This window comes from Hemibagrus wyckioides, linkage group LG02 (assembly GCF_019097595.1).
Source record: "Hemibagrus wyckioides isolate EC202008001 linkage group LG02, SWU_Hwy_1.0, whole genome shotgun sequence".
Classification (NCBI taxonomy): Eukaryota; Metazoa; Chordata; class Actinopteri; order Siluriformes; family Bagridae; genus Hemibagrus; species Hemibagrus wyckioides.
Window position 1 is genome coordinate 9113472 of NC_080711.1, and position 14522 is coordinate 9127993.

Here is a 14522-nt window from a genome sequence, read left to right on the forward strand (position 1 = left end):
TCTCATATAGAGCCTCCTGTCCCCTATGGCAATACGGTGTTTAACTCCATCTCTGTGTTATATACTAGAACCTAATATTTAACAGTGGATTTGTACATGATGCCATCTTCAAACACAAATACTGACCTTTCTGTACTGAAGTGAAATGATGATGGAATGAATGTGAAGTAAACAGTAGTGGCAGAAACACTGCTTAGGTTCATGATACTGAGTCTCTGATTTACAGAATTATATTCCTTACTAAATCCATTTCAGATGCTATGAATCTGACTATAAATTTGGCAAGAGCACAACACACGACAGAAAGGCATTACAGAGGGTGATCAAGCTGGCCAGGAAAATCCCAGGGACAGATCTCCCCTCACTGCATGACATCTACAGTAAAAGGATCTGCAAATGGACTTGCAACATCTTGAAGGACCCATCCACAATTTCCTCACCTTAATGAAGTCCAGCAAGCGGTACCAGAGCACTGCGGCCAGAACATCCAGACTCCACAACAGTTTATATCGCCTCTTTACCTGCTGAACCATCACGCACTCATAACGGATAATCATGGACAATTAAACACTAGAATTTACACGGACACTTTATCACCACAAAGTAAGAATTTTTTATTGTATTAATACATATGACAATAAAGCTCTTGGATTGAATTGATTAGTATGGACACCTGTAACATTACAATAAATGATACGGAGAAAGAGATTAAGATAATGTGTAAAAAAAAAAATCCGCGGTGTTAACCCCCCATGCCGAGCTATTCGCATGGTATGGGTGCTTGGTAGAGTCTGGCACTAGTCCATTTCTTGAGAGATCAGGTGATACTTGGCACTACTTTACACAAGCACGAAAATACAATACAATGACGAACGCTATTTATACTACGGAGAAGAGATCGACAATTCGATCACGGTAGGTTTTTAAAAATAAATAAATAAATATATATATATATATATATATATATATATATATATACAGTTTTTTCGTCCTTTAAACATTTATACACAGACTACTAGACATGGCGAGGACTAGTATGTCAATATTTTCTAAATTACCGGATCTGAAAAGGCATTTTTGAACGGATTTGTGTCTTGTTCTGCACTGGTGCCTTACGGAGTATTCGATTGTGGGCGTGTCCCACTGCACCTACGGCTCTTTCAGTACAAGGGCTTGTTGATTGCGCTCTTCTCAGCTTTCTCTGTACACTTTAGCCGTCATTGACAGTGTGAGCTTACATGCATGGAGATTCCCATTGTCCAAGCAAACGGTTTCTTATCGTCTCCTGTGTAATGAGTAGCAGTATCCATCGACTTCTGGAGTTTTTGCTTTGAAACGAGCCGTGTGCGCCTTTCTGTAGCTAGTCTGGAGAATTGTTATGTGCACCTACTGATTTTTCTTGATGTCAGCGAGTTTAAAGCAATTTTACTCGCACCCACAGGCTAGGGGTAAGTTTCTCACGTTACGCTGCTCGAGGTTTTATGACTGCTCAGAGACCAGCTTTGACCTAGGGCCTGTGGCTCGGCAGTAAAGCTAAGATTATTCCTGGATTTATTGATTTATACCCACTGAACTATTGGAATCCGGTCCTTAATGCTGACGCCAAGCGCATATTTAGTGTTTACGACTTGCCAGGACTTGGTCAGTGACGTTGTTATTTATGGACAAGCTTCGTTCTGCCTTCCTGTTTTTTTTAGACGAGTTGAGTGACAGTTGAATTGTCCAATCCGCAGAGGGATTGCGTAAGGCACCCTAGCCTATCAGCGGGTGATGGCTGCGCTAATAGCTTAGCATCTTCTAAGATCTCTATGAGCTGTTTCTTTTTTGTTAACCTTTCCATTAAATTGTGGCCGCCCCCTCACCTTCTTATTTAAGGTTTCGGTGCCTTTTTGTACCATTGCAAACGGCATGTTTTATGTGCTAATCACGTTAGCGCTAGCAGCTAATGCTAATCGTTAGCCTGGTCTGTGCCATTACTAAGTCTTGGATTGGCACAAATCAGTGATGTTGAGATTGAAAAAGAATTGGTTTTGAATTAAAATTATTTAACTACAACTTTTTGTAAGCCGTATGAAATATTGGGCTACTTTTCTAGCCGAAAGCCTGGTGAGTGTGTAGCATGTTGACTTTTAGCTCGTAGCTTGTAGCTGTGGCTTATATGGTAAGATGAAATGACACCATACTTGATATTGTTGTCTAGATACTTTTCATAAAAACCAGTCGGGAGTTTGTGAGAATGATTTCTAATGTTCCTTTGCTTTTTGTACCATTGCAAATGAATAAATGGCATGTTTTATGTGCTAAACGCGTTAGCGCTAGCAGCTAATGCTAATCGCTAGCTTGGTCTGCGCCATTACTAAGCCTTGGATTTGCACAAATAAGTGATGTTGAGATTGAAAAAGAATTGGTTTTGATTTAAATCCTGTTATTTCCTGGTTAAAAGCCTATTCTGGTGAACAAGACACAATTACTGTATAAAAATGTAGAAATTCATAGTAATGTTCTAGTTAAAGATGTTCAAAAGCTAAAAAGGTTAAAAGTGGATGTTAAATAATTCATTTCACCAACTTGAATGTGGCTATGGTAAGAGTACATGTTAGCTGATTCATGTTTCTATGTTAAAAAGCCCATTGTACTTTGTTTTATCTCTCCAAGAAGATGACAAAAACCTTCTCTCTGTGTCGAAATGACGTAATCCTCAAGAAACCACCTGTGATTGACTTCATTTGAGCTTTCCCAGGTATGTTGAACATTTGAAATTGTGTTCTCCAATATAAGGTGTTTGTGGCAAAGTTTTAAATCTGTCTCTCTCTCTCTATCTCTCTTTCAGATCGAGGAGGAATTTCCTCCTCCTCTTCCTGCTCTTTGGCCGAAGAGAAGATGTGATCAGAGGCCTCATTTTCTACTTTGATGAAGAGACAGAGGAGTTCATCAAGGACTACCAGGTACAGAATACACCACTGACATCGTTCTAAGTCAATGCCCCACCCGTACAGGACAAGGTAGTGCAATCTAAGATAGCTGATGGCTACAAAAGTTTTCATCAAATTGAAGGCACACTTCAAAACTTCAAGTGATAACTACAGATAAAGGCTAGTTCACACTACAAGACTTTAACCGTCGGCAGATCTCTTTGCTGTTCAGACTACATGACTTCACTGTATATCTTTTTGTCCTTGTGGTGTTCACATTACGTGACGCTTCGTAAATGATCCACAAGAGGGGGTCGCACACCACACGATCTGACAACAACGCTCAACCTGTTGACTTGCTCTCTCATTGGCTGGAGGTCGTAGCTACAGTTGACACCACGTGATGTCGAGTCGGCCGACCGTCCCAGATATTTAACATGCCAGATACACTATATTGCCAAAAGTATTCGCTCACCCATCCAAATAATCAGAATCGGGTGTTCCAATCACTTCCATGGCCACAGGTGTATAAAATCAAGCACCTAGGCATGCAGACTGTTTTTACAAACATTTGTGAAAGAATGGGTCGCTCTCAGGAGCTCAGTGAATTCCAGCGTGGAACTGTGATAGGATGCCACCTGTGCAACAAATCCAGTCGTGAAATTTCCTCGCTCCTAAATATTCCACAGTCAACTGTCAGCTGTATTATAAGGCTTAAAATCCTGTAGCATGAACTAGGCTTAAGCTCTTATAGTGTTTGGAAAATTAATACAGTACAGTAAAACGAATAGACTTGCAACAAATGGAGATGAGCAAAGTGAGCACTATTTGTATATACACATTATGGCCAAAAGGATGCTACTCTGAAGGCCACATGACGTTTGGAGGTCTGTAGCTATTGACTCTCTAGAAAGTTGGCGACTTCTGCGCACTCTGTGCCTCCGATCTGTGATTTTACGTGGATTACCATTTCGTGGACTGAGTTGCCGTTGTTCCCAATTGCAAGTTGGCAGTGGAATATTTAGTAGTGAGGAAATTTTACGGATGGACTTATTGCACAGGTGGCAACCTATCACGGTACCACACTTTAATTCACTGAATTAATCTGTCTACTACTAATCTATCTATATCTCATCACTGCACACTCAGGTTGCCACAATCTGATCAATTGGTGTCTGGACCCGGAACCTGAATGTCGGCCCACGTTTGAAGAAATCCTCAGCCATCAGTGGTTTACATCTGGTGGATCTGAGTGAAGGATCTGAGTGTAGGTGGATCTGTTGAAGACTCTCACCCTCACTTACATAAAGAAAGGAAGAAATGAATAAACAAATGTGTATATATAAACAAATATGATATATGATATATAAGATTTTACTATACTATACTGTTTATTAGACATTTAAGATTTTGTTGTATTTTTAATAGACTTAACTGTTCATTATACTTTTTATTAATAACCTTTTATCATAGCTTTACATCTTTTATTGTAGTTCTATTTATTATATATATTATATTGCATTTTTAATTAAATCCTAATAAAAAAGTATTAGCTCATATTTGAGGTGTCATTGTGATCATTCCCAGTTTTTCTGAATGTTTCTGATGAATGTTAGGGTTGAAATGTAACTCTAGAAACAATCTGAGACTCTTTCCTCCTAGAAAAGAAAGACTTGTTTTCTGCTGACTGTGGAATTAGCACTTTATTTTGATTAAAACTAAAATCTAGTAAAAAAAACGTTCATAGTCAAAATGATAAAAAATTAAATTAATCTCATATAGAGCCTCCTGTCCCCTATGGCAATACGGTGTTTAACTCCATCTCTGTGTTATATACTAGAACCTAATATTTAACAGTGGATTTGTACATGACGCCATCTTCAAACACAAATAATGACCTTTTTGTACTGAAGTGAAATGATGTTAAATGAATGTGAAGTAAACAGTAGTGGCAGAAACACTGCTTAGGTTCATGATACTGTGAATTGTTTAGTATTGTCAACATTACAATCAACAGAATGAATTAAACGGGACATAGAATTACAAGAACAATTTAGCTAGCATATCATTTAGTAAAGTTTCCCTGGTGGCAATGCTGTATGTTCTCTTTAATAAAAGTGAAGAAATGTAATGTAGAGGCCTTTTTAAAAAAAGTTTGTACTCTAATTCTGCCTTTAATCATCCTGACTTCATTACTGAAATACAGACAAATCCAACAACGAGCTTACGAGCTGAACGTCTGTGAATGCTTTCCTTGGATACCTTTAACATGATGTCCACAGGCTACATTTCTCTATTTTAGGAATTAGATGAAAGTGCATTGTGTCTTCTCCTAGATCAGAGATCACCAAACTGCATTTCTGCTCTTTTCTCTTCCATCATGTGACACCTGAATCAGATCATCAGTCCTCCTCTGCCTGCTTACAATAAGCTCTCGTATGAGCTCATATGGATGAACACACAAACACACACACACAGTGGCATAGTGTATGTAACATTTAAGTTAAAGAAGCATACCACAACATTGGAAATTCCAATGGAAAAAAAAGACAACAAACTTGCAATTGTGCTATTTACACTTTTATATTTCATAATAGATTTACACAGTAGATTTATTTTTGTCACACCAGCTGCCATTTTTTAGAAGGTACTTTTTTACAATGTAAATGAGCAAGAACGGGCAAACGAACATAATTAAGTAGTAGGAATGAGGTTGTTCATAAAATGTTTCAAATCCAGGTTTGTTGCTGCTGATCCTGCTGTTAATCCAGTCTTGGTACTGAGACACTCTGGTGTACACACCGGGATATTTAGGTTCAGCACAGCCTTTGCCAAAGCTCACAATCCCAGCCTGAACCCAGACTCCATTGTCTTTGACCACCAGTGGACCTCCAGAATCACCCTGCATGGACAACAAGCTGTTAGCTACATATCTGCTTGTTCTATTTTCTATGACACTGTACTGTGAGCAGAAATATTATAATACATGTTGAGTTTCTTACCTGGCATGAGTCTTTTCCTCCCTCAACTAAGCCGGCACACATCATACTGTCTGTGATGGAACCTGATCCATATGCTTTTGCACAGTCATTGTTACTGACAATCGGCACCTGCACCTTCTGCAGGATTCGAGGGGGCGGCAGAGCCACTGTGAAGATCCGGGATGAACTTTAACCAATATGCTTTTTATGTAAATGTACAATCTACTTTGTTGAAAAATCTAATTTAGTCTGATCAGCTAACACTAACCAAAACACAGACTGGTATGCCATCTTTGCCAGCTAATAAGTTATTTTTCAGTATCCTTGTTTCTTCATTAAATTAACCAATAAATGTTTAAGATTTTTTGGTGGTCTACCAGGTTGACTTGAATTTTGGGGGTAGGAATATTTTGTATTCCAGAGCATAGACTGGTGTATTTCTTCACTTTTTTCAATTCAAATTGATATATTGAATTAATTACTGAAATAACTACTTAAATGTAAAATCCACTGGGTGTGGTCATATTTACCTTCAGAAGCAATATTACCCCATCCTGTGACCCAGGCATTAGTACCACCAGGAAAAACACTGTTGCGTTTTGCAAGGCACACCATCATGACATAACTGGTCAAAGTCACTGCAGAAGAGAGCTGGACCAGGGCAATGTCGTTGTCTTTGGTGGCATTATTATATTCTTCGTGGATGATAATGTTACTAGCACTTCTTTCCTGCTTATTAGGGTTAGTCCCCTCCATACTTCCCATTCCTAAATAGACAGTGATGTCAGATGCTGCAAATCTGAAATTGAAAGAAAGAAAGGAGATATTAAGACTGATACTATGATGTTATTTGTTACTTCCCATCCCAAATCTCCATATATACCTATGTTGTTATTGTGTGGTTATTTTAGACTTTTGTAGCACAGCTCTGTATATACCTTTGGAAACAGTGAGCAGCTGATAAGACCCATTTCTCAGTGATCAGGCTGCCTCCACAGTGATGACTGCCTCTCACCTGAATGCTGACCTGCCAAGGCCAGGACCCAGGAGAGGCATCTTCACCACCCACAATCTTGGTTTCCACTGGATCCTGACTACACACTGGGAGACAAGAAGAAGGTTATAGATACACACATCCTTATTGTAACTGTACCACCAAAAAAACAAGAAGAAACTAAGTTATGTACATGGGTTATCTCTTGAAAATATAAGCTAGCTAGCTGGCAGACGATAGCTATTTAGGCTAACACTGACTAGATTAGCGTTACCACCAGTCTATATCTTAGTTTTAATGTAATAATTAAATAAATAAATAATTTATGTATCTTTTCAACTTTTTATCTTTCAAAAAAGAAAAAAAGAAAAAGAAATGAGGGGAAAATGTGTCCTATTTTTGAAGATAGGTGAAAATAAATGAATCATTTGAAACAAATCTCAATGTGAAAATACACAGAAAAGAAATGAAATGACTTGAATAATATTTTAAATAACTGGCATGAAATAACTCAGTTCATCACTGCGAGCTGGGATAAAGAGGTACTTCCTTTTTGTTGTGTATATAGTGTACAGCCTTTTTTTAATGCTGCATACATGAATCACAATCTCTATCACCAGCAGACTAAAAGGATGATCACTGACATGGAGCTATAACACTAACACTGGCATGAGTGTTTAATTAACTCAGTAGGATTCCTGTAAACACTAAAAAACTTTTTAAACACTTACTCTAGTGAATTTGCTGTGTATGTACAATACTTATAAAATACTGCAAATATAGGATCTTTCATTCATTATATGAACTTCCACCTTAATACCAGGAATACTGTTCACAAACTGGAAAAACCAGAAACTGTTTTTCACATACTATTAACAAACTGTGTGTGTGTGTGTGGTTGGGTGTGTGTGTGTGTGGTTGGGTGTGTATTTAGTTTGAATCAGCACTTACCATTCAGCTGGGTGAGTGAGCCTAATGGAAATGGAAGAGACAAGCACAATATCAGAGAGATTTGCCACTGCATCTTCGTAGCTAACATGCAGATTATAAATCAAGAGAAACCTATATTAATGACACTGATTATTAATTGAACAGGTTTTAGTTTTCTTATGAATGAGGTTGTAATTACTTCAGCTAAGACAATGCCTTCATCCTTCTAGTGCTTTAAAATTTTTTCTTTGTGTCTTGATGACATGCATTCGTGAAATCTGTCAATGTCAATTTATGAGGATATTAAATGATATAAATCTACGGTTGGATTTAAGTTTTTATACTAAAAAATGGCATAAAACAGTTAATGTTTGTTCTTGATTAAACTTATTAAATTATTTCCCAACAAGCAGGTCTATAACAATTGTTCTTTATACTTCATGTATAAATGTATGAATAAATGTACATTTTTTGTCCCAATACAAAAAGACATGTCAGTCTCAGCAATTAACTAGTAATTGTGATATCAATTAAAAATTACCCAATTTACCTGTAGTTTGCCTAAAATTGAAAATATGATAGATTACATACCTGTAGCATTAAGGAGTACAGTGCATACAACACACACAACTTTCAACAAATAAATATCCATTATTTCATGTCTTCTCTGGTAATTATCTGTCTCTTGATGTCCTGTGATTGTACATTTCTTCCTTCTTTATTCAAAGTACAGTGTAAAGTGTAACCTCCCTAAACTACGTCATCTGACATTACCTCAAAAAAGATTACCTCTTTCATTTAGCAGCTGAAGGAAAAATAGCATATCAAAGAAACAAACAAACAAACATATACAGTTGAGGACAAAGTTTTACATACATAGGCTAAAGATATTCAAAGATCCACACGATTAAGACAAGGGGTCATTTTAAAGTAATAGTCTACAAACAGATTTATTAAAGCTTTTATTTTTACTATATTTTCATTGGGTTAAAACTTTTTATATGCTTTGTACAGTATCTTTTATTTACATTCACATGTACAGTCGCTTGTTTTTGCTCATTCCTCCTGTCAGTTTAGTGGGCCTCCAATCTCAGATGCACTTTTTGACAACTCCAGCACTTTCACTTTGTTGTCCTTAAGCCATTTTGTTACTTTCAATGTATTCCCAGGAGTATTCTCCTGCTCAATAACCTAGCTGCTTCCTGGCTGATGTCTTGAGGTTTTGCATTAGAATTTCTGTAAAATTCTCCATCCTCATGATGACTTCTTTCTTCTGAGGTGTACCAGTATGCCTGTATCAGGTCTACAACAGGATGCAGATCTATGCAGATCAGACTTCTAGTAAGGTAAAGAACAGAATATCTTTGGCTGCCATTTCACTTGTCTGTACTAAAAAGCTGCGTACTCTATTAAAGTGTACCTCCGTAGACAACTGCTGCCATCTACAAGGTATGTGGGTTTCTTCTTCTCCATTTATTTGTGTTTTAATGTAGCGATCGGGTTATTTGGAGTATGATTTGACTTTTCCATTTAGTGATCTGTTAAAAGATTGGCTGACAAATAGATGATGTGGTCAGTATTGTTTGGTAGGTGAAACCTATTGTCTCGATGGCCGCCATAAAGGTATGTGCCGTAGATTTGTTGTAATGTTTGTTTGTATTTTAGGTATTTAATCAGCCTATAAGCATGCATTTCCTTTGCCCTTCTACTTTGCACAGTTTACAGCCTGGCTTGCTGCTTCAACACTGCTGTTTTGCTTCTGTTTTGCTTCTGTTTTGCTAAAGCTTCAGTGCCTCTCTTTTCACGAAGTGTGGTGTGGCGTTGTAGTGCATTTCACTGGAGTGTGTGTGAGCGATTTGGTGCATGTGTTATAACTTAGCCCTATGGGCATTATTGCAGCCCTGCCTCTTTATTGGTAAGCCCCAGCTCTGTTTGATGGTGCGTTTCGATCAAGTTGCATTAAGTAGCTGTAGCGGGTTGCTTATTGGTTTTTTCCCTTCCTTTCTCTCTACCTTAAATTCTTTTTTTTATGCTTACTTTACTCTATTGGTGTCAGGAACAGCTGGACAGTTCCCTGCCAGGCCTGGAGAGGGAAGTGAGTGAATCTTGGAAGAGGTGAATCTTGGAAGCCTGCTTCTTCATGTGTATTTTGTGTTGTGCCTTTCCTATTGTTCTCCTGCCTGTTGTATCACCTGTTCTCCATTTACCTTAATGTCTAGCCCTATAAATAGGGATCCTTGATTTCCTGTCATTGTTAATCTGTTCTGTGGTTTTGTTATGTTCTGGTTTTTGCCATACATTATGTTAAGGTTTTTTAGCTCTAGGTTTTGTTTTAATTCCTTGCCACGTCATGTCTAGTGTTCAGTTAGTCTACCCCATGTCTTGTGTTCATGTTAATAAAGCAGTGCTTCATTTTATCCCGCATTTGGGTCTTACTCCATGGCGTGCAGGCGCATGCACCACCACGGACGTCCGGGTTGGAGGCCCGGTCATGTCAGTTGGATAATTAAGCATTATTTATTTATGTAATAAAGATTTATATTTTTTATTAAAGTATCCATGTCTCTTGACATTGATTTATGGATTATGACTTGGGCACAAAGAAACTGTTCTTAGTGAATTTTCCTTTTATAGTGATTTTGCTTCTTCTTTTTTTTTTGCTTGACCTTCTGTGATTTTTGATTCTGGTGTAGGTTTTTTGTTGCTGTTGGAATACATTTTGTTGAACTCTACTCGTGTTGCTCTGCAGTTGAGTCTATCCAACCTCCTAGCTTAGAGAAATGGTGTTAGCCTGCCACTCTGGAGACCTGGGCTCAATCTCCACATCTGACAATATCAGGATGTTTTATCAGAATGATTAGAATCTGATCTGGAAACTCCAAACCACTAGCAAACTTTTCTGGTCGTTCTATGTAACACTTCTTGTTTGCCATATTTATTGTGGCCCTTGTGACCACAGTCTTCAACAGTGGCTTGTGGGACGTGCTTGGTGGAGACGTCCAACCATCTCCCTGGACACTCTTTTCTGTCTGAAGCAGTGCTATAAAACATTCTTTACTGCAGATAAAGTGAGACAGATCGTATGATTTGTCATTTATTTAAATATTATATTATACAACAATAGTTGTTTTCAGTGCTGATTCACTTTTAGTAAAAATCTGTGAAATCTGTGGTTTTGATCTAGAAATGTAGGCATTAAATTTTATTTGATTAAGTTGGGTCTTGATTACTCAGGAGTCTTAAAGGTAAATTGGGAGGCTTGGTAACTGCCATGTTGTCATCTCAACTGGCTTGCATTTGGGTTCTTGTCCTGGTGTTGCACCTACATTTGTCAGTCACTCTGCAGCCACCTCTGATGGAGTGAGACGTTTTTTAGGATTCCAGCTGTTGGGATAAGTTATTAACAGGTGTTATTTAGAGGAATATTTAGAGGAAGAGGTTAGCCAAGAAGAAGTGGGACATGGACAGGACTGTAGAGAATAGACAGGAATACAAGGAGTTACAGCGCAGAGTGAAAAGGGAGGTGTCTAAGGCCAAACAGAAGGCGTATGACGAGTTGTACACTAGGTTAGACACTAGAGAAGGAGAGAAGGACTTGTACAGGTTAGCTAGGCAGAGGGATCGAGATGGGAAGGATGTGCAGCAAGTTAGAGTTATTAAGGATAGAGATGGAAAGGTGCTCACAAGTGAGGAGAGTGTACAGAGGAGATGGAAGGAGTACTTTGAAGAGCTAATGAATGAGGAAAATGAGAGGGAACAAAGAGTAGAAGGGGTGAACTCTGTGGAACAGGAAGTAGATAAGATTAGAAAGGATGAAGTCAGGAAGGCTTTGAAGAGAATGAAAAGTGGAAAGGCAGTTGGTCCTGATGACATCCCGGTGGAGGTCTGGAAGTGTCTAGGAGAGGCGGCAGTGGAATTTTTAACTAGTCTGTTTAACAGGGTTTTAGAGAGTGAGAAGATGCCTGAGGAATGGAGAAGAAGTGTATTAGTGCCGATCTTTAAGAATAAGGGTGACGATCTTTAAGAATAAGGGTGACGTGCAGAGTTGCAGCAACTATAGGGTGATAAAGTTGATGAGCCATACAATGAAGCTATGGGAAAGAGTAGTGGAAGCTAGGTTAAGGAAGGTAGTGGAAATTTGTGAGCAGCAGTATGGCTTCATGCCCAGAAAGAGCACAACAGATGCAATTTTTGCTCTGAGAATGTTGATGGAGAAGTATAGGGATGGTCAGAGAGAGTTGCACTGTGTGTTTGTAGACTTGGAGAAAGCATATGACAGCGTGCCAAGAGAAGAGCTGTGGTATTGTATGAGGAAGTCAGGAGTAGCAGAGAAGTATGTCAGAGTGGTGCAGGACATGTATGAGAGGAGCAGGACAGTGGTGAGGTGTGCTGTAGGGCAGAAAGAGGAGTTCAAAGTGGAGGTGGGACTGCATCAGGGATCGGCTCTGAGCCCCTTCCTGTTTGCTATGGTGATGGACCAGTTGTCAGAGGAGGTCAGACTGGAGACTCCTTGGACAATGATGTTTGCAGATGACATTGTGATCTGTAGTGAGAGCAGGGAGCAGGTGGAGGAAAACCTGGAGAGGTGGAGGTTTGCACTGGAGAGAAGAGGAATGAAAGTCAGTCGTAGTAAGACTGAGTACATGTGTGTGAATGACAGGGAGGGAAGTGGAACAGTAAGATTACAGGGTGAAGAGGTGAAGAAGGTACAGGAGTTTAAGTACTTGGGGTCGACAGTCCAGAGTAATGGAGAGAGTGGGAAAGAGGTAAAGAAGCGAGTGCAGGCAGGTTGGAATGGGTGGAGAAAGGTGTCGGGAGTTCTGTGTGATAGAAAAATATCAGTGAGAACCAAGGGGAAGGTGTACAAGACAGTGGTGAGACCGGCCATGCTGTATGGTTTAGAGGCAGTGTCACTGAGGAAGAGATAGGAGTCAGAGCTGGAGGTAGCAGAGCTGAAGATGTTGAGGTTCTTTTTGGGAGTGACACGGTTGGACAGGATTAGGAACAAGTACATCAGAGGGACGGCTCATGCTGGACGTTTGGGGGACAAAGTTAGGGAGGCCAGATTAAGATGGTTTGGACATGTTCAGAGGAGGGAGAGGGAGTATATTGGTAGGAGAATGTTGGACATGGAGCTGCCAGGCAGGAGGCAAAGAGGAAGGCCAAAGAGGAGGTATAAGGATTTAATAAATGAGGATATGAAGCTAGTGGGTGCAAGTGTTGAGGATGCAGAAGATAGGGATAGGTGGAGAGAGACGATTCGCTGTGGCGACAAAAGAAGAAAGCCAAAAGAAGAAGAAGAAGATATATATATATAAAGAATAGTTGCTCTCTGCATCATCCACAGACCATTGCTCCTTTATCTCATGCTCTGTTGCACCACCATCCTATGTTGCAAAACTATATAAAAATCCATATGTATATATGTTAAATTAAAAAGAAAAAAAAAGGGTATTAGTAAATTATTGAAGGACTGTGAGCCATATATATATATATACATTATAACCACGAAAATTGGAATTTGTATTTGCTTGTTTACTTAAAGGTCAAAGAATTGTTGGAAGACTGGTAATGCACTTTCTAAATACTGAACATTTTAGATATTATCAAGTGTACTATGAGTTTTTACATGTAACCTTAAATGTAACCTGTACATAAAATGTGTATATTTAATAGATCTTTAATGCAAATGTGGTGAAATGAAGCTCATTTGTCCATGTTCGCTTACATTTTCGATCACAGAGGATATAAAAAGGTGTTGCAAGAATAGCTGAATAGGGTGTTGTGTCAATGTATTTCCTGGTTGCATTTCTGAAAAGTCAGTCACCCTCTGCTAGAGCTGGTTTGTGTTTGGATGTTCGCTGCACCAGAGGTTGATGATCAAGCATCTCTGGCTGCCACTGCACTCATCCGTATTAAAGAGTTGTGTACTCTATTAAATAGTCCCTCGGTAGACAACTGCTGCTGCTCGCATGTGATCTTTTCAAACACTGGCTACCAGATAAATGATGTGATCTGAATTGTTCGGTATTTAATCAGCCTGTCAGTGTGCCTTTCCTCTTGCCTTTGGCTTTGCATAGCTTGACGCCTAGCTTGCAGCTAAATGGCAAAGAGGAAGTTGTTATGACAGTAAACCTGTGTCTTGTGGATGCAAGTGAGTGTTTATTCAAAGTTCAACACAGACAAAATGTTTGGCAAAGGCAAGGTCAAAAACAGGCTGTGGTTGATACAAGATTCCAGACGTTAAGTGAAAAGAAAAAAATGGTAAAAGGTAATCATACAAAAACAGGTTTGATAACTTCAAGGACTAAACACATGTTGGAAGCAATCAGTGACCAGACATGAGCAGAGACGAGACATGAGTCCAAAAATACACGTTGCAAAATTTACCAAGCAACAAAAACATGGAACAAGAAGGAAGTAAGTACATGTATGTATTAACTCTGCACAAGCATGCTTAAATCATGAGATTTAGATTTAGAAAACATTAATGGAAGTTTATATATTCCATATTAATGGAACATTAATGTACTAACAACCTGTTAAATCAGCTGCCCGTCTCACCAGTTAATTTCAGTTGAATTAAAATTAAGTTATTAAATTCTTTTAATTTACAGACAGACATTTTCACAAAGCAGTGAAAGTAGTCACCTGACACTTGACACTCCCAGCTTTGTAATTTATTGTATGACTGTGTGGATGGTA

General features: G+C 38.8%; 1 protein-coding gene across 1 annotated transcript; it reads right to left on the reverse strand.

Moving 5' to 3' along the window:
• Nucleotides 1-5494: 5494 nt before the first annotated feature.
• On the reverse strand, nt 5495-8542 carry LOC131367174 (serine protease 33-like). The gene is made up of 6 exons (XM_058412441.1): nt 8409-8542; nt 7839-7859; nt 6832-6994; nt 6424-6692; nt 5915-6060; nt 5495-5814 (listed from the first exon to the last, which is right to left on the reverse strand). The coding sequence occupies exons 1-6, from the start codon at nt 8467-8469 to the stop codon at nt 5512-5514; spliced, it is 963 nt and encodes a 320-aa protein (XP_058268424.1). The 5' UTR covers nt 8470-8542; the 3' UTR covers nt 5495-5511.
• Between the last annotated feature and the right edge of the window lie 5980 nt (nt 8543-14522).

Bases quoted from the DNA above. Each gene is read 5' to 3' on its own strand.
- LOC131367174 (XM_058412441.1), bottom strand. From the start codon at position 8,469: ATGGATATTTATTTGTTGAAAGTTGTGTGTGTTGTATGCACTGTACTC. The intron at 7,860-8,408 runs GTATGTAATCTA...CATTTCCATTAG, and splicing joins TGTACTCCTTAATGCTACAG to GCTCACTCACCCAGCTGAAT. The intron at 6,995-7,838 runs GTAAGTGCTGAT...CTTGTCTCCCAG, and splicing joins CTCACTCACCCAGCTGAATG to TGTGTAGTCAGGATCCAGTG.